Source organism: Gouania willdenowi, chromosome 17 (genome assembly GCF_900634775.1).
Source record: "Gouania willdenowi chromosome 17, fGouWil2.1, whole genome shotgun sequence".
Classification (NCBI taxonomy): Eukaryota; Metazoa; Chordata; class Actinopteri; order Blenniiformes; family Gobiesocidae; genus Gouania; species Gouania willdenowi.
The window spans coordinates 22,931,448-22,956,923 of record NC_041060.1 but is presented as its reverse complement, the minus strand read 5'-3'; the positions used below and the strand labels follow the sequence as shown (position 1 = coordinate 22,956,923).

General features: G+C 39.4%; 2 protein-coding genes across 2 annotated transcripts; both read left to right on the top strand.

Moving 5' to 3' along the window:
- Positions 1-4,925: 4,925 nt before the first annotated feature.
- Positions 4,926-8,662, top strand: higd1a (HIG1 hypoxia inducible domain family, member 1A). Its single transcript, XM_028472387.1, has 4 exons — positions 4,926-5,037; positions 5,851-5,925; positions 7,745-7,879; positions 8,097-8,662. Exons 2-4 carry the CDS (start codon positions 5,856-5,858, stop codon positions 8,168-8,170), a joined length of 279 nt encoding a protein of 92 aa, XP_028328188.1. The 5' UTR covers positions 4,926-5,037; positions 5,851-5,855; the 3' UTR covers positions 8,171-8,662.
- A 1,371-nt stretch (positions 8,663-10,033) lies between these two features.
- On the top strand, positions 10,034-20,515 carry ccdc13 (coiled-coil domain containing 13). The gene is made up of 14 exons (XM_028472385.1): positions 10,034-10,459; positions 10,812-10,849; positions 11,981-12,154; positions 12,226-12,374; positions 14,093-14,235; positions 15,069-15,128; positions 15,205-15,318; positions 15,417-15,521; positions 15,603-15,701; positions 15,775-15,951; positions 16,036-16,263; positions 16,353-16,453; positions 18,655-18,702; positions 19,169-20,515. Exons 3-14 carry the CDS (start codon positions 12,015-12,017, stop codon positions 19,170-19,172), a joined length of 1,368 nt encoding a protein of 455 aa, XP_028328186.1. The 5' UTR covers positions 10,034-10,459; positions 10,812-10,849; positions 11,981-12,014; the 3' UTR covers positions 19,173-20,515.
- Positions 20,516-25,476: the final 4,961 nt, after the last annotated feature.

Genomic DNA, 25,476 nt, shown 5'->3' with positions numbered 1-25,476 from the left:
AATAAAATCACCAAATGTTATTTCTTTGCACTGAAATATTGATTTGAAAATGGCAGCAACTCCACCACCTTTCCTGCAAGTACGACACTTATTGAAATAAATAAAGTCTTGTGGTGCACTTTCATTGAGAATAGTGTTACTGATACCATCATTCAACCATGTTTCATTAAGAAATAAAAAGTCCAAGTGATGTGTCAAAATAATATCATTAATTAGTAGTGACTTGTTAACAAGAGATCTAACATTAAGAAGAGCTAATTTTAAAGACTTTACTGGAGACACTGGTGGACTTTTTGGATGACATGTTATAGGAGTCAAATTTTTACCTCTATAAAGCTTTTTCCTTTTCTTTAATTTCACAATTTTACCTGTGTTACCTGTCACCACAGGAATTAAAGAAGCTGCATTAACTCCATAAGGCCCTGACTTTTTCTGGTTGTTCCTAAAAATAGAGCTATTGCAGTCCGGACCCAGCACACATCAGACCTGTGTCGCTCTAAGATGAACACAGCTGGCCTGAGGAGAAGAGTGATCCTGGGCCTGGTATCGTCGAGGAGGGATGGGTGGTGCAGATTGGTTCTTTAGAGGAGATAAGATGGGACCATGGTGGCGTAAAGGGTGGGGTGTCAGTCCTGTGCCAGCCAGAACCAGCTCGTTCATCTGGGCAATTAAATCCAAGAAGGCAGGGGTGGGAGAGAAGCTGGATGAGGTGGAAATAGGTGAATTTTGGGGTGAAGCAGGTGGGTCCTGAGATGTGGGGGTTGGGTTGACCTCTTCATTTTGGCGATTTTGATTTCTGGCTGGAAGCTCATTGACTCCATGTTCTTTCCTTGTTGTTTGTTCTCCGATGGTACATGTTGTCCTCTGTTACTGATAGCAGTGTGACTGGTGAAGTAAAACAAGTTGGATGTGAAAAGTTTTACTCCAGCCTTGTTTAGACACAGTCCATCTGCTCTAAAAAGATGACGACGTTCCCAAAAAATAGGAAAATTTTCTATAAAATTTAGTGAAAGGGCAGCACAAGCTGAAGACAAAAATTTATTCAAAGAGTAAATCCTTGAGAATTTCAGATCTCCTTTGCGGACTGAAGGTATCGGGCCACTGATGAACACTTTAGGCTGCAAACAGCTCACAGTTTTTAGCCGATGGTTTTAGCAGATAATAGACCCCTGAATGGCTGGAAGCAAAAAGAGGAAACGCCGCTGGCGAAATACCGTGGAGGCCAGTAATGTCACAGCTTTGTTGTGTGTTTGGGTGCCAGAATAGAAGGATTAACATTAGTGGACGTAAATTAAAGTTTTATAAAAGTCCAGCGGACACTCGTGCTCGGAAAAAACGAAGACAGTTGTGGTTTTGCCTCCAGGCTAAGCCCCGCCCAACAAAATATGTTACAATGTTTACAAACAATCAAAGGGTCTATACACCAAAATGACTTCAAAAATACAGAAAACGACAACAAAAAATAGGCAAAACAACAGAAAAATACACAAAACATTCACAGGTAACTCCCGTGCCTGTGCCCCATGTGATATTTTATTGTTTTTCATGTTTCTTGGTCACTGAAACTGACGTTCCTAATGGAAAAATAAAGTTCTTTGAATTTGAATTGAATTTGAGCAGACAAAATAACAATACAAAATACATATAAACCCTTTGTTCTTTCCTGTTTTCGTGCTGGATTTGGTCCATATTATAAATACTGAACGTAATGTTGATAATGTTGCTGACATGTCTTACATTACATGTCTGGTACATGTAGTGGATTTGACAATATAGCTGACTTTGACGTTGACATTTTTGATGTGACGAAAGCCCATCTCTGTTCTAACGATATGTCTGTACTTATTTAAGTAAACAATACGTGTTCTATCTATTTTTAAATTGTGGCTTTTCAGCAGATAAACACTGGAAAACATTGTGTCTTGGAGAAACTTGGGTAGAATCTAATACTGGTTAGAATAGACTGATCTGCTGTATAAATAAACCCCCTTTTCCCCCAGAAAGTAATGATTATAATATTATAAATATTATATTATTGTGTGTGTGTGTGTGTGTGTGTGTGTGTGTGTGTGTGTGTGTGTGTTAATATTATTAGATATATAGCCTTAGTTCTGTCTCAGTTCTCAGTGGACCAGCAGCGCCACCCACTGGACTAAACTGTGGAGGACAACCAGTAGCAACTCTGGTTTAAGTTCATCCTTATACACACAGTATTTATTTTTTCATAAATATAGTCAGGGCCCCTTATCGCCAACAAAGGGCAATTTTTTTTTCTTTTTTTCTAACAATTTTTCTAATGATTTGTTTGTATATTTTAAATTTGTTTGTTTTTTGTTTTGTTTTTACGCATTTATAAATATACATACATGCAAACACAACAACATATATACAAATAAACTTTCACACATAAAAAGTTAACACAAAAAATAAACAATAGGTTAATTAATTAGGTTGGACAAAATAAATACATATTAAATTAAATCCGCAGAACTACTTTAATTCACTGCACTCAATGAGCGCTGGCCATCAAGAATTTCTGTCAAGTATCTGATTCGAAGGCTACATTAGTGTCAGCATTTAGAATAATGACAAATTAAAACAGAAACGAACAAAGCGTTTGTATGTTTTTGTTGCTGTGTTGCTTGGTTTTGGAGTTGTTATGAGTATTTTAGTTTTCAATTTGTGTGTCTCCTTATTTAATGTGTATGTTTTTGTTGTTTTGTATCATTTTTGTGTATTTTTTGTTGTTTGGTACGTCTGCAGTCATTTTGTGTGTGTGTGTGAGTTTTGGGGGCCACGCGTGATTAAACTGAGGGCTGCATGTGGCCCGCGGGCCACCAGTTGCCCGTCCCTGTCAAAGTGTATCAGGATGTTCTCGTTTCGTCATCCATAGCCATGCTTTACGGGGGATGCTGGAGCCTATCCCTGCAGACATACTGTAGGGCGTAATGGGCATTGTAGCCTATATTTGAACAAGTGTGCAGAAATGTATTAGAAATAGTTCAAATGAAATATTATCAATAATATATACTCTATTTTTGTGGATCAAATACATTTAAACCCACCATCTGTCTGTCTCTACATGTGTCCTTTGACTGCAGGTGTCTGATCCTGATGATCACATTAGGACACTTCAAAGCTGAGCCTGATGTTCATGGAGACACCACAGACCAATCAAGGAACACCAAAGTGGATTTGGATGTAACAGAGTACATTTATCAGTCTAATCATCAGCTGTGGGTGGGACACATGCATCTCTGTTATCAGATACAAAACACTACCACTATAACACTATATATGAATAAACATATAGACATAATAGAAAGATATGGAAGTCACAAATAAAAAAAAAGAGTAGCTTCAAAATGCATACGTCAACGCTCCCTGTTTAAAGATGAACTTTATATCCATAATATTTCTATGTTTTGATAAACATCAGCAGAAAATACCGTCTGTGTTGGGATCTCAACCAACTGTATTTCGTATCACGTATTTGACACAATACAATGTGTAGGTGAAGATTGTTTACACAGGATGAACCCCAAATGACCTCCTCCATTGAAAGGAAGGGACACATCAAACTTGTGAGGCAGGCCCATCATCTACATAGACCTCATCCATGGCCTACTCCTATGAAACGGTGTAAGTTCGACTAAAGTAGATTTAGGAATTGTTAAATGCAGAATTAGCATCACTTGATCATGTGGATTTAAATAAATAAACCTTATTTGATATCAGAAGCTGTGCAGCCAGTGGTAAGATTGTGTGAGAGCTGGGATCACATGCAAAGAACGTGCGCCCTCTGCCCCAAAAAGTCCTTACATCACTACGTATGTGTGACGTAATAGGAAGATGCGTTCAGGACAGCTCGGAACGGACACGATCAAGGCTGAAGGGTACAGCGCTAAGTTAAGTTCAGCATTAAAAGTGTCGTAGTTTAAACTAAAAAGAAAACGACTGTTACTACTACTGCTCAATCTACTACTACTACTACTACTACTACTACTACTACTACTACTACTACTTATTAAATTAAAATAAGAAATGGGTCAAATTTTCTGTGTAGTGTAAAGCTAAATTAAATTGTAATGTTATAAAGTAGTCACATATTTTGCACCTGAATAATAATAATAATAATAATAATAATAATAATAATAATAATAATAATAATAATAATACATTACTTTTTTTTCTAAACTAAAATGGCCAGTGTACGTAAAAAAAAAAGAAAAAAGTTTATAGTGGTGGTAATACCCTCTTTTAAACACAAGACTTGTTATACATCTGGACTAAATATAAAATATTAAGTAATAATTAATCAAAATGGTTTCTAAACTATTCTTTCAAATAGTTTCTAATGTTTCTTTGTTATCAATTCATACGTCTATTTGATACATATTGAACAGTGGTGTCATTTTAAAACCTCTACAACAGTGCATTATAGAGACGCTGTTTTATACCGAGCTGTCTTAATTTTTGTTAACTCTAAAATTAACGTCTGACTATGTTGATTCTGGTAATTCAACAGTGTTTGAGGATATTCTGATTTGAAATGTGAAAATATTAACAGAACAATAAATGTTAAGGAGTTTCTTCTTCTGTCTTAGTTAGAGAACATACTGCTCCGTCAATATTGACTCTCTCAAAAATTCGCTGCACGAATAAATATTATTTATAAAATAAATAAATAAAAAACAAGTAAAGCAGTTTCAAAATAAGTCGTAATTGAGGGATTTTCAAAAGAAAACTTACAAGTGCCTATATCGGAAAACTAAACATTTTCTTTTTTTTTTTTTTTACATTTTCGAAGATAAATAAAGATATTAAAAATGTTGTTAACATGTCCAATCAAATCTTAAGTTTTCTAAGCGTAAATCCCATTGTGCTTGTGGTTTCGAACGCAACACCAAGGGTAGATACGTCAGAAGGCGGGGCTTAATGTTACGCAAGAGTCACTTCCTCTGTACGTGCCGGTTGTCGCGCGGAGCCGTTTAACATCGTCATCGTGCTTATCTGAGGCGGATACAACATTAACAGGTGAGAAACATGGAGTTTAAGTTGTGGTTTTAGTTTTTGGTTCCTGTCTGTGTATGTGTAAATGTGTGTGTGTAAATGTGTGCGTGTGTGTTACAGTATAAGATTGTGAGTGTATGTGTGACCGGTGTGTGTCCGTCCTTCAGGTGCCCGCAGCTTTCATTGTTGTATGTTTAAATTTAAACTTTCAGCATTTCTTAAACAGACACGTTGACTGCAGCCTGATGACACTAACAGGAAAACATTAATAGAACAACACGAAAAACGGACTTTATTGTTGTTTTTTATTTACGAGTTTCACGGAGGATGAAATGATACAAAATGTGAATGTAACGTGCATGTTTCCTCAATGTATGATGACTCATGGTTCGATTGTAAAGGTAACTTTACTGATAACTGCTGTGAGTCAGCTTTCAGATTACTTCAAACTCGTGTTTGATATTTTAGAGAATGACGCCCATCAGTTAGAATATTAATGTTAAAAAAAAAAAAAAAAACCCTCTTAAATTAAGAACATATACTGAGCTGATATAATATTTATTAAGGTTTCATTTTTTCAGACAACTACTCATCGCTTTTATGTGTCTGCTAAGGACACATGAAAGTGATCAGTAGATGCTTTGATAGTTTCCTTATGACTTAAAGGCATATATCAAAGCCAAACCCTGAACAAATTATGACGCAAAAACTGAGCTCAGACTTTGGTTTAAAGTCACCAAATAAAACAATAAAGATGATTGAAGTTGGATAAAGAAACTGTGTAATTGAACATAAAAAGATCATGGTCCATAAAAACCTGTCCTGTGTGTCTTCTAGCCATCATGTCTACCTATGATGAAAACGAGTCTAAGTTTATGAGGAAGGCAAAGGAGAACCCATTTGTTCCTATTGGTGAGTACACACACACATACGCACACAAAACGAAATCGGATCCGCTCCCAATCAGGCGCCGACTCCCTGGAGTCCCTGGATACAAACCTGTTGTAAATGTAAAGGGGGGATATGTCCATTTAAATGAATACACATTCAAAGCCTGACAGTTACATGATTTCTTATGGTATTACAGCTGGGTGTATAGTTATCAACCATAGAGTTGATCACATAGTTTGAACGTGTGGCGCAGCGGGTAAGGAAGCACGCTTAGGATGGGGTTGGGAGTTGGAACTTAAACTGAGTCATCTTTTTTGTCACCTCTTTTTTAGCATTAAAAATCAATATATATGAAGCAACGTCAAGCGGACGTCTCTATAGCCGCTGTAGCGGGTGGGCTGTACAGCGTACACTTCTCCAACTTACGGCGGCCAAATGAAAGTAGAATACTCCTTGAATACACCTTTTAAATTATAATTATATGTTGAGTGAACTCATCCATTAGTAACTCTGTAAGTTGATCATTTAAACCGTAAGTACAAGTAGAGCTGTGTATGAAAAGTGCTGTAAAACTACGGCTGTAGAAGAAGTGATCAGCCCTCTCAGTGCGGCTGCCCCGGTTCCTCATACACTATTCATATTATTCCCCGGTCGTCAAGATTTAAGCGACTATAGTCGCTAAAGTGGCGTTCTGTATGAATGCACTTTTCGAACGGGCTCATATTCCATAAACTCCATTATTTCACCCATCAGGGCGAATGAATCGCTCTCTTCTGGGTCGTTGCCATAGTAGTTTGTGTTATCGTTGCTCCATTTATGATGGCTTTTTATCACACTTGTGCATGTAAGTAACCCAAGGTTTACATACTCAGGGTTGATTGACCCACTTCATACCAGCTGTAATGGAATCAGATACCCAGAGTTTCCCATCGTGGGGTATGTTGACTCAGAGTTTATGGATAGACTCAGAGTTTGTTGAACCTCCTTTCTGGAATACACCTCAGGACTATCTCCTATGTCACATGTGTCAAAATCAAGGTCCAAGGGGCAAATCTGGCACCAAATCGAGCATCTTTTTCGGTCCACTGGAGGAAGTGAAAATGTGAATCATGGTGTAAATTATACAATAATTCAGTTGTAATTTGTTGTCGAAAGAACTCAAAATTTTTCAAAACTCCTGAAATTTTTCTCAAATTATTTCACAAAACCTCCCTAAATTAAATAGAAATTGGTCCAAAAAAAAAAGTAAATCAAAGGACATTAAAGTATCTGTCACTTATTGCGTAGATAGTTGATGCCTTCCATACTTTGTCTGATTTATAACTAGAAGTACAAACTTGGGCACATTAATGTGGAAATTGTTTGTTTTCCCGCCTAAAACCTGGGGCCCACATGTGATTGAGCTGGTCCATATTTGGCCCTTGAACTAAAATGAGTGTGACAACCTTGCCCTGCTCTATGTTTAAACAGCCTTATAGCTTGGGAATTACAGTATTGTATTTACTATGACACAATCTAATGCAGTTTAAAGCTCTGAAAGCTGCACATTTTGGTTTTATTGTGAAACATGCTCAATATTGCCTGTGCTGAGGTTTGGCCAGCAGGCAGCGCCAAAGTCCATCGCAGACTTTGTATGTGTATGTGTATATACGTATATATGCATATGTGTGTCTTAAGACTGCTCTACTGTAAAGTGTCTTGAGATACCATTGGTTATGATTTGGCGCTATACAAATAAAAGATTGATTGATTGATTGAGAATGTTTTCAACCCCATTGTGGCTCAAGTTTAGTTTTTTTTCATCACCACACACGCGTATTTGACCCTGAACCTTTTACAGGTATGGCGGGGTTCTTTGGTATCGTGGGCTACAGACTGCTGAAGATGAAAAACCGCGGCGACACAAAGATGTCCGTCCACCTGATCCACATGCGAGTGGCAGCTCAGGGTTTCGTGGTGGGGGCCATGACAATAGGTAAGAGGGGGAGGGGCTACATGCATAAATCCCCCTGTTGGTTAGTGTGTGTGTGTGTGTGTGTGTGTGTGTGTGTGTGTGTGTGTGTGTGTGTGTGTGTGTGTGTGTGTGTGTGTGTGTGTGTGTGTGTGTGTGTGTGTGTGTGTGTGTGTGTGTGTGTGTGTGTGTGTGTGTGTGTGTGTGTGTGTCTTATTAAAGCTGTGCTGTTGTTTTCCAGGTGTGCTGTACTCCATGTACAAAGAATACATTGTGAAGCCCAGAGAGCAAGAAAAGGCCACGCAACAAAAGTGACCCTCACCCACTGTGCAGCCTCTCCTCATGTCTGTGCACGTCTTCACTGAATGAGTGAAATTAGCTGTGAGCGATGTCCTCCTAATGGACGCTCAGTGTGTGAGTGTATCTGCGAGTGTGTGTATTTGTGGCCGAGTGAAACCAGCTTTTGTTCAGTAAACACTACAGAGATTTTATTTTGGAAAGTGTCTCTGCAGAGGAGAGCGACAGTCTGAAGTCCACAGGGACGTCACAGCTGCTTCATGCCTGACTCTTTTTAAACAACGTCACTGACTCTGTTTCCTTCGTCTCCGATGGGGCTGATGCTGGGACCACCTCAGGGTTTCTCTGCGCTGTGGGACCAGATGTTGGACACACTGTCCAACAATGTGGACTGAGTACTAATGAGATGTTACTGACTTCACGCAGCGTGCCAGAAAATCACAAGAGTATTTATTAAAATTAAGGCTTTTACTTCTAATTAAAATAAAATTGTAATATCTGTTTAATCTCTCTCTGAGTTTTGCACAATGTGTGATTTACAAAAACTAAAGCTCAAATTCACACTCTGACCAATTTGAGGCCATCAGTGAACTCAATACAATTTAATCAGTCCTTTTAACTCTAAACTGGTTTAATTTTGCTTTTATGTTTTGACTTTTTTCTCTTATAGAAAAGAGCTACCAGCAGGGATGGATATTTCTTTTGTTTCAGAAAAAACACATTTAAAAAAAAGTGGGGTACAAAAATTGTCATGGGCGGTACATGAATAAAAAAAAAGGCAAATATAAATAGACAAATAGTCAGGAGCCTCCATGCATTGCTACAAATGACACATTAGCCGATGTAAGACTACCCATGGTGACGGAGAAACTATCTCATCAAAAAAAGCCCAGATATGACGAGAGCTGCATTGCTTTACCGATGTACATTATTTACAGATTTTTTTTTTTAATTTATTATTATTATACATTATTCCTCAACAGGATAGGTGAAATTCAGAGACACCACTACTGTAGGGCTTCATTGTATGTGACATTACATCAGTGATTCCCAACCTTTTTTGGGTTGTGACCCCATTTTACTATCACATTTTTTAGCCTTTTTTTTTTCTTTGTAGAATTAGCTTTTGATCATGTTTGTTGTTGTATTAGTATTAGTGCGCAAAGTGACAAGATGCATTTTATTTTAACTATATTTATATTTGAGAAAGAGAAAGTATAGAATACAGTTATTTAAGATTGTGTTATAATTTGAAAAATATATATATATAAAAATTCAATCAGTAATTTTGATTTTTATAAAATACTAGTCATTTCAGGGGACCTCTTTTGAATTCCAGGCGACCCCACATGGGGTCACCACCCCAATGTTAAAAACAGCATTACATTATTATGTCTTTTAAGTGTGCAGCGGTAAGGGGTACATGGCTTCAGGTGAAGTGTCTGAAGGGGTACAGGACTGTGAAAAGTTTACGAACCACTGTCTTAAGTAATCCACTTTATTGTTGCTAACTGGAGTTTGTAACTGTAAATTAATCGGATAATCAAATTGCTACTGGTGTTTCACATCAGTTTCATATTTAACTGTTAACTGACGAGGTTCATAATTATAAACGAATAAGATAAAGCTAAAGTCTGTTTTAATGAAAAAAAAAATAAAAAAATAAATCAATATTTACCTTTTAATTGCATTTCACGGGTTGCACCAGGAAGAAGAACACGAACTGCTCGGTCGTTACTTAAAAAGCAAACATTTCACAAACATTTTTTTTAACTACCTACAAACACATGGGATGCAGTATGACTGCTTTAATTAATACTTTTTTTAAAAAAAAAAAAAAACCTGAAGCTTTATATTTAAGCAGGCGGGGTCCTGATCTGTGTAGACCGGTTACCATGGTGACCGCGCTGCCTGGTCGTAGCTGTGCTGCTTGTGTTTTTGTTCTTAAGTCCGTCTGAGGTGAATGACGCAGGTCTCTGTCCGTGTAAACAACGTTGATAATGATCTCACAGTTGCGCTTTATGGTTGAAATACGTTCACAGTTGTTTGTTCGTCGCCAGTTTACTTTATAGGTGGAGGACGTTGCGATGCCAACGGGAGCCTTATCGTAAACAAATGGTCTGTCTATGACAACCTTTGTTTATTTAATAATGTTATTTACTTTGTGATGATTGTGAGGGGTTTGCTGTGAAGCACTATAAAGATCCCTTTTCTGTATTATTTCTCCGTCTTCCGTTTGTTCTTTTTCACAAGATTTAGGGTTATAAAATATGAATGTGTCCTCAGTGAACATTGTTTGGGACCAAGGTGAGTTACTTATAATATTGTACACTTTAATGACTAATTCATAGATATTCCTGAATCAAGAAAAAAAAGAAATATATATATATATGCTTGTTTTAGAACATTGTAAATATATTTACATATTCAGTGTGTATCCTGAGTGAATGAGCTGAGATTGTAAAGCACTTTGGAACTACTTTGTCATAAAAGCTCTATTTAAATGTAGTCCATTTTAACATTTACTATTTAGTCATGGTGGAGTAGAGGTTAGCATGTGCCTCACAATAAGAAGGTCCTGGGTTCAAGGGGTAGACACTTGGGTCCTTTCTGTGTGGAGTTTGCATGTTCTCACTGTGGTTGTGTGGGTTTTCTCTAGGCACTCCGGCTTCCTCCCACAATCCAAAGACATGACCGGTAGGTTGATCGTAGTCTCTAAAATGCCCATTAGGAGTGAATGTAAGAGTGAGTGGTTGACGCCCAATACGAGCTGGAGATAGGCACCAGCAGACCCTCGCGCTCCTGAAAAAAACGGAACACTCGGGTCAGAAAATAGAAAGATAGATGTTTTATTTCTTCAACTTCGACATAGTTTTTGCTCTTTTCCACAACCTTGTGATCATCTTCACTTATAGGAGAGATGCTTCAGGTTTGAGCTCCGTTCGTGGGATTGTCCGTCTGAGTTAAAGGGGACAGTTTTTTTCAGAAACCGTTTAAGAAAGGATAGTCAAATTTGGTGTGCAGCTTCAGGGTATCAATACCTTGATGGAGTTCAAAAATGAGAAGCGTGCAAATATTTTTTCCAGAGTTATTGCCCTTGTTCATTTTTTTTTACTCTGAGGTATCTTCAAAGGAGACAGCTCTTCTCAGAAACTGTTTAAGATACGATGACCAAATCAGGTGTGTGGCTTCAGGGTATCAATACCTTGATGGAGTTCGAAAATGAGAAGCGTGCAATTTTTTCTGGAGTTACTGCCCTTGTTCCTTTTTTTTGGACTGTGTTCAAGTTATCTTCAAAGGGGACAGCTTTTCTTAGAAACTGTTTAAGATAGTTAGTAATTTTATATTCTGATGTGATAATATTTTCTTATGTATACATCTAAGTTCTTAAATTTAAGACATTTAGGAAAAGGTTGTGAGTCATAATGAGAACCAATCTGACGGGGGATGTTGATGACTCTGTCTTCTTGTTCAATCTGCATTCAATAAAGTATTTCAGCTTACCTCATTCTCACTGGCATTGTCTTCAGAAATGCATTTTCTATATGGTTATGCAGAGTGAGCTTGGTTTGCGTTTCGGGTGTCAAGTTATTAATCCAATTACAATTCTTCTTGAATTACATATTCATCCAACAAAATTCCTTCAATTTCTCTCCAGTAATCACTAAAGCTGTTAAAACGGTAGAGCTATGTACTCTGTTGTACATCGTCATGTTAATTTTGTTTGTTCTTTCTTAACCTTACCTTCCACCCAGGCTTTGTTACGTGTTTTAAATGTATTCCTTAGCCATGATAAATGAATGAATGAAATGGTGCTGCTGCCTCCAGGTTGAAGGTTAACGTGGAGTACAAAGACAACATTATGGAGCTAAAGCAGAAGTTTGAGGCGCTTCAGAAGCAGCAGAGGAGGCTTTCGGGGCAGCAGAATAACCCAAGAGCTGTGGAAACACTCGGAGAAAGCCCCACGGTCCATGATCTGGACCACAGCGACCAACCAGACAGGTGAGTCCCGGTGCTGCTGAGCCACATCCATCCAAGTGCAGCCCACAAACTGTGAGGAACATTCTCTCTAGGCTTTCAGACGAGGACATGGATTCACTGTATGACCAGCTGAGGGAGCTGCAGGACGAGAACGGTCGGCTTTTCAAGCTTCTCAGTGAGAAGGACTTCGAGATCCAATACATGAAGAAGAAAAAAGAAGAGCAACAACTGGCAATAGCAGGTACGACAACTTAAACCAGTGGTTCTCTACTTGACGGACATCTGAATCAAGCATGAAGCCCCAACAACAAATGTCACACTATAGAATCATTCAGGGTGGAAAAGCAAATTGTCAGACAGGTAATAATGTAAAAAATGGAAATGATCCCCTTTACACTTAAATATCCTTTCTTTGAATATTCAAAAACAAAATATGCAGCTTGTTCTTCTGATTAACTTAACATTAGATACTGAAAAGTCTTTGCCTTGAAGTAAATAAACCAAATATTGCTCTCAGAAGTGTAATGGATAGATTCAAAGTTCAATGACAAATCCCATCAGAATAAAAGCACAGGATTTCCCTTGGTTATTTTCAGGCTAAAGCTAGTGAGCTTATTCGATATGAAAGGTTTTTATTCTCACGTATTTTGCATGTTCAGAATTTGCTCTGGTGTTTTGGTCACATACATGAAACATATCAAAATATTGGGCAGTATTACTATTTACAGTCACAGCAGGACAGTGACTCATATGGAGGAGTGAGTTCACCCCTCGATATGATGGGGAGAAGAAAAGAAGCTCTTTTTGTGGCTTGAGGTTTTTGTCCTGATGGTCTCACAGCCTCTTAGGGAGCAGCTCTAATATTATTCTCCCATTATTGCATAAAGAGTAAATAAACCCCAAAACCAATTTTTTTCTGCTGAACACAAGTATATTTGGGTATGAGGTAGTGTTGATTCATTCTTGTCCAATTCTTGACATTTTAGTTACTGTAAGTGTTATAATTTGTAACATTTTTTTGTAAAAATGTAAGAGTGACTGGATTGAAATACATTAAAATTGAATTTTTCTATTGGCTGAGAATGGTGGTTTGTGATGCTTTTGTGGCTTCTTATGTCATGAACCACACCTGTTGGCCCCACCCCTTCTATAAAAACTAGCATCTGTGGACTTTTCCAACTGTGGTGAGTAGGTTGGATTGAGAGGATTGAGAATAGAGAGGTATAGTGAATATTGAGTAGGTAGGTAACATTTACAGGTATAGATATTCTTCTTTGGAGATTTCATAGTAAAGACTGAGCATGTCTTAACCACTCAAGTAGCCCCGCCCACTTAATGTCAGATGAAGCCTGGGGATAAGTTACTCTTTGAGTGTGTGTGTGTGTGTGTGTGTGCGTGTGTGTGATTTTTTTTTTTAGCGCACATGTCATCTCCCATGGATGCTCCCGTCTTATACAAACTGTTTCTTTTTCATCAGAAAGGTAGGCTCTGGGACGCAATGACTGAATGTTTTTTTGGATGTCCGAGTCCAGTAATGAAAAAAAGTGTCTAACGTGCTCAAAATTACTTAAATCAATTTGCTTTACCCATCACAAATTAATATGTTTTTGCGTAACTGGAAAAAAGGTCACGTAGATCATAAATTGAGGTGGAGAATCCAAGTTGTGTGGCTTTTTCTCTTACATGCATGGGAGAATAGGGTCCTTGGTGCGTGTCCAAATAGTCCATAGTCCATTTTGCTGTGTCCGTCTGTAGGGAAACTGCAGGGGTCCAAATTCCAAAAATGGGTCTGTGGTTGATTTCAGATAGAAAAGCACAAGGTGCTTAAAGGACACAATCAGCACAGAGGTCAGGGCGACTGGTATGTAGTTATTCAATGGACCTTGGACTTTTAGGGATGAGGATGATGGTGGAAGTCTTAGAGTGATTTATTTAATTTTTCCCTCTCGTCATTCCCAGACTCCGCAAGTCTGTCCGGAGCAGCAGCTGCCACAAAGATTGTTGAACTGTCCAAGAAGAACCAGCAGCTTCAAGCAGCTGTTGAACAGGAGAAGATCAAAACCAAACAGCACAGCAACAGAGTCAGAGAGCTGCAGCGAGAGGTTCTGTATTCTGCACATTTTCTCTACATCCTCACAACTGTTGTTGATGTTGCTGAACATTTAGCATGAAAAAGAGTAAGAAGAAAATCTTTGCACTCAAAGAACTTTATTATTTCTCTTCCAAAAAACGTGATTGCACATTTGATGTTTTATGAGTTTTGAAGATATTTTTTTTTTACCTTTTTCAAAAAAGGTTACATTTTTAAACTATTTTGTTGTAATGGGGAAGGGGTCTGAAAAAGATTAATTCGTCAAAGTAGGGTACAACAGAAAAAAGTTTGGAAACCACTAATCATCACAACATCTACACAACTTAATCAATTTCCCCCTGAGATGAATAAAGGAATTCTGATTCTGATTCATCTCTACATCTGTACTTTAGAGCTGTAATCGGGCCTTCATTCATTTTCTAGAGACCATTCTTCAATTTACCTCCTCAGCATCCATTTGCGTATCTTTCTCGTACTAATCAAAAAGCATCACCTCACCGCTCATAGACAGCGCAGCATCCAAGCTCTTGTAAAGCGCAGCTATTAGTGCCGCAATGTTAGTGGATTCCCCACAGCAGGTGAGCAAACAGCGCTACCAAAGGATTTAGGGATGTACCTGGTTTACTACCCTTCATTTCAGATCTTGAATCCACCCCTAAGATGAGACCCAATGGGCCAGGTTGAATTCGGACAAAGATCTTCAGCTTTACTGCACATATGTGCAGCATCTTCACAATATGTTCACATCTGTACAACGCACAAGTCATCATAGCCATAGGTCGTACAGCACATGCACATAGAGTTGTAAGAAACCTGTGACATCATAGTGCTTCCTTTGTGCAGCTGCAGGTTGTTTCTGGACGACAAACAGACTCCAGCTCGCACACAACTGAGGATTCTGAGGTTGGTTTGAATCAAACCCACAATCTGATCCTCTCATGTTTCCAACTGAACCTCCCACTCTTTGCTGTCCAAACAGGAAGCTCACACAGTGAAAAGTCTGCAGGAAAAACTGGCTGCTGCTAATCTGAAAGTAGCCGAGTATCGCAACCAAGTTCAGTCATGCAAGCAGGAGCTGAAGGTGGCTCAGAAGGTATGAAGGTCTTTGTGTGGCTGCTCCAATGGAACCACACCCTGCAGAATACCTGTTGTAGGTTTCAACACACGTGCCTTTAACTCTGGATGCTGCAGGTTCTGGCGACTGAGCTCGGAGAAGACGTGAACCTTCAGCAGCTGTCGAGGTGCCCTGGAAGTTTCAGAATTCGCTCTCAGCAGATTCTGGCTCTGCAGCAAAGGGTTGGTGAATCATCTGATTCCTCACGTGTGGGTACACATGGGAACCAAAGCAGACTGATTTAACCTTGTTTTGACTTATAGGTCAAGGATCTGGAGCAGCAGCTGAAAGTGACAAACACTCAGGACAAACACCTCAACCACCTGCGCAATATGGAGAAAGAGAAGAGGTCTGAGATGGAGGTGGGTGTCGGCCCTGGTGACAACCTGCTCCGTGAAATTGATGATGATCTTACTTCCTTCTGTCTGTTCCCAGAGAACATCGGAGAACCATAAGATGCTCCTCAAAGAACATGAAGACACGAAGAAGAAGCTGGAAGCCTCGAAAGCCAGGAACACATTTCTGACCGCAGAGGTGAAAGGTCTGAAGGTGCAGATCAACTCGCTGATGGACAAATCTCAGCACGACAATGAGCTGGTGCAAACTCTGCTGGTAGGAAACACACTCACTCACTCACTCACTCACTCACTCACTCACTCACTCACTGACAGCATTTCCTTTTTTTACATCTGGCAGAAGCAGCACCACCACATGCAGATGAATCTGCTACGTCTCAGCGAACAAAAAAGAGCCCTTGATGAGAAGATCCTGCAGCAAGCAGTCCAAGAGCAGGAGGTCCATCCCCAGAGACCTGATTCTGTAGAGCCCAAAGCTATGATCACCAAGCTGAAGCAGGTGCTCTGTGACAGAGATGCAACCATCAAAGAGCTCCGTCAGATCCAGAAGAATCAAGAACCAGCAGAGGTGTCTCCTCTTCTCCTCTTTCATCTTCAGGATCAATAAGATCTGAATAATCTGACCTGCTGAGATCTTTGTGCTTCTCTGTTTTTAAGAAAAAAGGACAGGAGAGTAAGTCCAGCACAGAGCCTGCAGGGTGCAACTCAGGGATTTGTCCAGAAGGGGGCGACCTGAGCCAGAGTGACATTAGCTCAAGGTGTGTGTACTACGTGTGTATTTTTCATGTTCTTTGTATTTCGTGTATTTGATTTTTTTCTCAGTTTTGAATTTTTCTTTGTGTGAATTTCTAATGATAAATATGAAAAACTACTGTCTGATGCACTTAAAACATACACAGCATCATTTCATACCTTTTCAAGACATATACTGTGTTTATTAGCCACCAATGGACTTTATTTTATTTATTTATTTATTCATTAGGAAGGAACAGCACACATTCATGGAGATACACAATACACTAATGTAAACATGCTGGATTTAGCAAAGTATGCTAGTTTACATCTGTAGTCCCTCTGTCATTTTATTATTCATAAATGTATATAGAAACACAATGCACCTGAATGCATTGTTGCTTTAATTCACTTTGACTATCCAAACATTTATCACAGCAATGTGAGAAAAGTTACATTATATTTATGCATATTGTTTTTAATTTGTGTGTATACAAATATTATATGTTTAGATGAAAGGTTGATAAAAATCACAATTCAAATTCTTGTAAATATTATTGTTGTGTTTATACCGTGATAGTTCAAAATGATGTGAATATACATGTACTGGTACATTGCTTAGTTTTAGTGAAATAATAGCCTGTGACTCATTGGCTTTAGAAACAGAAAAACTTTACTCAAACAAAAAGAAGCCTGACATATTCTCCCCCTCAGCAGCACACTGTGTGTGCTAAACTAGCAGCTATAACTAATGAGACATGCACACACACACAGAATACTCACTTCACTTCGTCAGTCATCTTAATGCAGGAATATTGCGTGCACAAACCAATACTGCTGCTAAACTTACACGCTGGACCGTCATTGGTGTAAGGACTCCCTCAGGTCTCTAGTTTCTAGTCAAACAGTGAAGTGGCCATCTCTAGCACCCCCGTACTTGCTTGTGGCATACCCATGTGTGTATATTCTTCAATTATGTACACTTCCCTTTGTGTGTGGTTTTGTGTTTTTATTTAACTTTGTTCATTATTTGTACGTATGTGTGTTCTTTATTTGTATTTCTTTAGTTCTTTGTGGGCTTGCACTACGAAGCTGGATAAGTATATCTAGGATATCTCTCCATTAGTGGGCTTCACTTAACCAAACATTCACCATCACAGAACACCTGTACTATGAAGCAGGGTTTAAACATGTTAATTTAAAGCTGATATCCAGAGAAACGTGTCGATGTCTCGCCCTAAACAGCCTCACTTCCTCCCACTGCCTCTCCCAATCTACCAGAAGCCACGCCTCTACTTTTCTGCACGTGCATCGCGGAACATAACAAGATTGCATCAGGTCACATTAATATATGTCTATGGGTCAGGTAAGAGCCAAAATCATATTTACCTGTTTGCTGTTGTGACGTGCGGCCTTGTTTCCGTGCACAGTTCCGCATTCACTTTGATTGACAGTCTCAAAAACAGGAAGTCGAAGCCTATTGGCTGGGCACAGTCGGCGATCGTTTCCATTTGTATAGGGGTCTACAGGACAAAGGAGGGACTTATATACATTAATGTATATGAATGACCACTGGCAGTAGACCATAGTAAGACTTGTTAGGTATTTTTTCGCATTTCAAAAGAATCATACATAAACATAGATTTCTCAGAAACTCCAGATATCAGCTTTAAGCCAGGTGATTTAATCCTGAATGCTTGCGCCCTCACATAAAACAAGCAGAGATTGCAGCGTCTGACCAATCACACACGGAGAAACCGTTCAGAGCAACTTACGTCACCATCATTCTTTAAAAATGTGATGAACTGAAATCCACAATTCAGTACAAAGACAGCACTGTTGTTGCAGCAAAAGCAGGAAGGAAGGAATGCTGGCAGATGATTGATGACTGGTAATGCGAAGGACTGAGGCTCTGCATGCGTCGCCACAGTGTATATGAATACATTAATGAATTAATTCATTGGTCAGAAAGTGCCCAACGCACGCAGGCTTTATTAGCTGACTGATGTCAGGCAGGGCTTTTATACTTAGATATTATCCACATCTTAACCATGGAAAGTAGTAAACTAGCATCGTCGTACAAAAAAAAAACAGAATTAATGCCGGATGTTAGTGTGATAAGAGGAAATCCATATTCATGGTGCAGGCCTTGTATGTTTGTATTTCATCTTGATTCCTGTGTTTGGTTGTATTCTGTGTGTTTTCCCATCAAATGTTGTGCTTCCAGCTCTGCGTGGGAGTCGGATGGTCAGCCGCCTGCTGTGGGTTACTCAAAGTAAGTTTACACACACACACACACACACACACACACACACACACACACACACACACACACACACACACACACACACACACACACACACACACACACAGACCTCAAAACACGCCCTCACCACACATTAGGTATTTATAATAAAAATATACTAAATGAGGAAAATAAAACAAAAACTAAACAATATTTATACAAAAAGAACACAAAACGACAACAGAAATGCACAAAAATATACAAAATGATTCCAGAAGCCACACACACACACACAGTGTGGTGTGTGGGATAATCTCTGTTGTTGTCGTATGTTATCTGAGGCAAGAACTCATATACTGTAGATGTCTTCATTGGTCCTGAGATCTGATTGCTGGACACACTGCTTTATCAACCAAGAACCTTAACTTTTTATACCTCTCACGAGTCCTTATTCAGACACTAACAGTTTGTTTCTGTGTGTCTGTTTGTTTTGCAGCTAATTGAACACAAAGGGCCTATACTACAAAGCTAGATAATGATATCCTGGATGTATCTCCGTTAGCGGGCTTCACCAAACCAAACATTCACCGTCAGAGAGATGCTGTCCTACGAATCTAGATTACAACTCACTCGCTCAGATCCTAGCCAGAACAAAACATGGTCCCGACCAGGTCAATCGTTCAGCCTACGTTACCATGGTGATTTAGCACCGTAAGACTTTAGCAAGCTTCGTAGGACAGCACTCACCAACTAAATCCTGGAAGTTGGCGAGATAAGAGGAAATCCATCTTCGTAGTGCAGGCCCAAAGTGTCTCAAAAGTGTCTCCGTCCTTTGTTTGTCCTGCAGATAGAATTTAAAGGAGGAGCCCTTGTGGCCAACATGACAGATGGCCACGCCCACATGTTACGTTAGTTTCTGTATCTACTTTCTTGTGTGACCTGGATGCTGAATATTGAACCATTGTCTTATTGAACAAACTTTGTTCATTCCAACACTAGATAACTCTGTGCTTTGCACTGACTGCAGCTGCTTCCTTCTGTGTCATTGGGCTCTGGCTGTGAAAGCGCTTTAGAACATACACACACATCGTTGAGCTCATGTGTGTTTGCAGGCTTCCTCCCGGCTGCTCACTCAGCTGGAGGAAAGCAGGCACTCAGGTCTCTCCTGAGGACCTGGGTGCTCTGTGACGTCAGCCGACGGTGAAGCATGTGTTGCTGTGAGCTCTCTGACAGGCTGGACACTAAGCAGGTTCTCCGCTTGGCCTCACGCCTGTCACAGGTGACAAACAACATCAAGTAGATGACCAATTATCCCTCCAACTCAGCTCAGGCTTTTACTAGACCCTGAAGGCATCATGGTCCACTTGTGGATATTAAGTGCTCTGACATCAGGACTCACCATTAATACCCAATAGCAAGTCATAACCCCAATCTATGAATGATGTCAGAGCTCTCGAATATGATTAATGGATATGTCAGGAAGTTTGGACATTAGGAAAGCAAGTGGTGATGACAGAGAGGAAATTACTCTCATTTACTCTTTCTTTACATCTCTTAGTGGGGAAACAATCATCAAACTTTCTTCCTATTACTTTATTACTATGTAAACAGTGAAAAACCTCATCAGAAAAAGCATTACCTGTAGTTAGAGTGGTGAGTTAAAGCTGATATCCAGAGTTTCTGAGAAACGTCTCGATGTCCCGCCCTCAACGGCTGCAATTCCTCCCCCTGCGTCTGCAATCTACCAGAAGCCACGCCTCTACTTTTCTGCATGCGCATCGCGGAACATAACAAGGTCACATTGCTATAGGTCTATGGGTCAGGTAATTATATTTACCTGTTTGCTGTTGTGACGCGTGGCCTTGTTTCCGTACACAGTTCTGCATTCACTTTGATTGACAGTCTTAAAAACAGAAAATCGAAGATTGTTTCCATTTGTATAGGGGTCTATAGGACAAAGGCGGGACTTATATACATTAATGTATATGAATGACCACCGGCAGTAGACCATAGTAAGACTAGTTAGGTATTTTTTTTTTGCATTTCAAAAAAATCATACATAAACATAGATTTCTCAGAAACTCCAGATATCAGCTTTAAGGTGACTGTATGTACAGTGTAACTGTACACTATATACTATACAGCATCTATGGTAAAAAGGGCAACCTAAAACAAATACACAAATTTACTCCAAAAACTCTCAACAAAAACACAAGAAATGACAAAAAGACAAACAACAACAATGAACATGCAAAAAACACAAAAAGACTCCGATAACATGGAATTGTACCAAATGTACTAATGTTGGTCATTATTCTAAAGCCATCGGATCAGACAGTCCCATTTTTGTGGTCCCTGCTGTGACAAAAAATGCTAATCTCATAGAATTATGCCATCTTTAGTGTCCCTGCGTTGTCTGTTGCACTGAGCTGAGGCCAAAAGCGGTCACACAATACAGAAAAAAAATATTCCACTTTATCTGTTCCTTCCTAACACCAGCAAATCTTCCTTTGAGTAGACAATCCTTCTGACATTGCTTTGTTTCCTCCTGGATCAGTTCAGTCATGAAAACAAAAAACAAACTCAAACACAGACGGACAGACAACAGTCCCCTTGCCGGGCTGATCCATGCTCAGAGGAAATTAATATTTGTAAACTTTATGGTCTGTAATAATGTGGGGGCACGAAAGTTGAGCCACAATCTGGCGGGGGCACACTGAACTATGAAACCAATCCCCTTCAAAATAAAAACACATGAATGTGCCTGCGACACACTTGTAAGGGCCATAAAGTTGCCATTTTATTAATAGTAATATTTGTGTTTAAATATACATTTTTTTTTAGAATGTTAAGTTTAAGTTTATCAGAATTTTTATGTTTTACATTAATACAATCTTATTTGTTGAAGCTGAATATGTGATGAACGTGGTGTTAAAATTTCGGTTTACACGGTGGTACAAGAGATGAACTAACTGAGTGTCACTAGCCCCCCGCCACCTAGGTACCCTGCAAGAAGGCGAGTTCAATGTCTCCGGAACGCACGCGTCTCGAGGGCAAAGAGAATAAACACTGTGTCGCGGACTGAACATTATGGGATCCCTGCTCTATGGTCTCTAATGGAGCGTACACTCACACACATGAGAGTGCCACTGCCCCCTACAGTAGTGAATGTTCAATGAAGCTTTACTATAGTACAGCAAAAAAGAAGCATGTTCCCCAGGGTCACACGTGCCCCCCTGGCATCACCCCACTATTTGAGAAGGACTGGATTGGGCCCATGTTTTTTCCATCATCAAGTTGTCTTTTGTAAACTTCGGGGTTTGAACCCCAACCCAAGCACCCAGCGTCATCCTTTATTTAGCGCCGTGGATGCGTCAGTGTGGGCTGTCAAAACCACACTATTTGTTCCCGGAGCCCGCAGGGATTGGCAGGTCGGCCTGGACAGAGCAAGAGAGCACCGCAAGACAAAAATATCAGAGCGTGTCGGTAATAAGGAAAGCCTTTATGCCGTGGAACAAAAAGCAGTTTGTGATATTTTAAGGAAGGTTCCGCCGCAAGGAGCGATGCAGGAGATAATCTTGCAAACAGATGCTGCCGGTCGGATGGTTGAGGATCGAACCCACTCCCACAGCTCCTGAACGAGTTTGGAAGTTGGATTTTATAGGTTTAGATTTGTTTCTTTTAAGAGCTGTGTTTACCTTCCAATGAGATGCAGTGATTTTACAGCGTCATCACACTAATAAATCAGCCCTCACCAGTTTGGAATGGTTTTATGGAGCACTGTTACGCAGGAAGGCCCAGATTTATTCCAAGATTCCCAATAACCCACCAAACCAAACACACACTTAAGTAAACATGGCGTGCGTAAACAGCCGTCCTATTGGTCGCTCCGGTTTTGAATGAGTCCTTTCTCCATCCTGCTGCTCTGAGGTATTCCCTCGTTCCGGAGCGCTGCTTCCTGCTCCCCATTGACTGCATCCAGGGACTAAAGTCAACACAGCAGCTGAGCGCACAGAGGTTAAAGTTAGCCATCATCGCAGCCATGCCAAACAGGCTACAGGCCAGAAATACATCTCTGAGTCGAGAGTCACCGTCGTCTTAGTACTGTTAGTTTGTCCTCCATTGAACCATGTGCTCACCAACTGGGAAGTGATTTAGGGAACCATCTCAAAACTAACAGTAAAGCCTGTTGATGGAGAGCTTCAAGGACAGCCCCACACTAGAGATGCATGATAATTATCCTCCGATAATGGCATTTTATTAACTTTTCACCCAATGCTGTTACATGCTAAGCTAACACAGATGTGTGGGATTGGTGGTGTTGAGTTCCTTCCCAGTCTCAGAAAAAGACAGCACATTTACTGATGCAAAGCAAGATAGCGTTTTAAAGGAATATGAGATGGCCGCTGCATGCTTAAAGATAAATTATTGTCATGTTTATATGAAACACAACATAATACACAAAATGACTTAGAAACAACCTCCAGACTACGCACCGACAGGACCACAAAATAACAACAAAGATATGCAAAATGACTCCAAAAAAAAAAAAAACACAAAACAAGTTTTTTTGTGTAAGGCAAATTGTGCCCTACACACTTTGAGTTATTTTGTTTTTTGTTGTTGTGGTTTTTGGAGTTGTTGTGGTCATTAGTTTTTGGTCACAGAACAGCAAGACAAAAATTGTCAAAAAATGCTAACCCATGGGGAGGTAAAATATCTTTGTTTCCTCATCCTTCACCTGAAATGACAAACTCTTCGTGGTACTGCACAACTGTGTGTTTCTGTGTTTTTGTGTGTGTGTGTATGTGAATGTGTGTGCAGCGATAGTAAAGGAAGGAGCCAGGTGTGTTTGACCACACCTGGTGATAAGTTTTTAGGTTTAGTTGGTCAGCGACTTCAGAGTTTTTTGGGCTTTCCTTTTCAGTGTTTGTGTCTTTAACTTAAATAAACATCTGGTTTAACTGCACATTATTTTGTGTCATTTTTATTTTGTTTTTTCATTACTTGTCTAATGAGTATTCTGCATATAAACCCGGAACATACATTTTGGGCTCAATACACACACACAAAGAGGGAATGGGAAAAAACAAAACAAAAATGGGATACAAATTATCAAAATATAATTAACGCCTACAATACGGCATGAAGTAATGTTAGTAGTGTTGTGGCGGTTTTGAATGAAATGAGACGGAGTCAAGTTGAAGGGTTTCAGGTCAAATGCGGACACAGGGTTTATTTGGTCAAAGAGGTTTTGAGGGGGACTGATCTGGGATTCAAAAGTGTGTGTGTGTGTGTGTCCAATTAATCTGTAGTTGTTCTGTGCGCTAAGCATAACAATGACAGAGTCTCTGAAAAGAGACCTTGGCAAATGTTATCAGTAAGTATCTGGCCTGCTTAGGGTTGTTTGACCAGAACTGAACAGGACATATTTTCTTATCACATATCAATCCCTCTTTTGTTAAAAAAACAACTTTTTTTTTTTAACATTATTATATATGAATTACAGAATCACCAGAGAGACACCAAACACACACACTCACCTTCAATCAATCACATTAATAGTCTGTTTCATTTCCTATTTAACCTAAGTTCCTGCTCTGAGGGTCATCTACAGTGGTCACTGTCTGGAATATCCTATCCCCCTAATTAATCAGTCCTACATCCTAATTAACAGATAAGCATTCGTAAATTAGCATACCTTCAGACAGTGACCATTGTAAATGCAAATTTCACCGCCAAACGCTTTGCCTGTCCCTAAGTGGCAATAACCAAGCAAGCAAAAGACGATTTAACCCGTTTATCATCCCTAATCAAGATGAACTAAACCAGTAATGTGAAACAGTACATTACAGGCAATACAAGTTACAGTTTACAGTTCCACCATCATTGTATAACCTGATAAAACCATTACATTACCTTTCTTCTTCGACCTTCCTGACACCCAATCCAAAACATTGTGGAGAACGCTTAAATTAAAATGGTTAAGTGAGGATTAGTTCTGTTAGTAAATTAGTTGCCAATCAATAACATTTTCATTTAGATTAAAGTCAAAACCCAAAGGAAACATTCTCAAACACATATAAAATCCATACCTTACTTATAGGGGGAAAAAAAGTTGCAAATTTTATTCATCATTGTCATTCTTGTAAATCATTGTACAGGAACAAAAATACATTTTCACACTCGTAAAATCTAACACAACTGTTGCTTTATTAAGAATCTAATATGACCTTTGTGTTTACGCCAATCATATTCATAATTTATCAAAATTTTAATTTGGTTCAGTGTAAATTGATTTGACTCCTTTTTTCCCTTCTTTTCCCCAAAACTCCTGTTGCCTCTCTGATCACAGATCCTTCACAGCGGTCTCAGACTCCTCCCTCTCCATTCCTTGTTGTCTCCGCCAGATTAGAATTTCCCATTTCCCTGGAAACGTGTTATAACACCGCATTTTCCCAAATGTCCATTCAATCAATTTTCAAATCTTCCATCAGTCCTGCAATGTTCTGGCCATGAGCTGTTGTGGTGAAGCTGAGAATTCGTCTGTGAAGGCTCTGCCGATCCAGTAACTTAAAGAAGAAAAAACGAAAGAGGAAAAACACATATCCCAGTCAATATTCTAATACTGTATCATTTAAAATCTCCTATTTCTCTTCTTTCTTTTGCTTCTCCCCTTTTTTTCCCTTTCCTTCTTATACCTATATTTTAAACCATCTTATCAGGAGATCTACTAACGCACTAGGGTTAGACATCACCACCCTCGGAGTTTTTAAACCTTTTATTTGCTGATAACACCTTCTT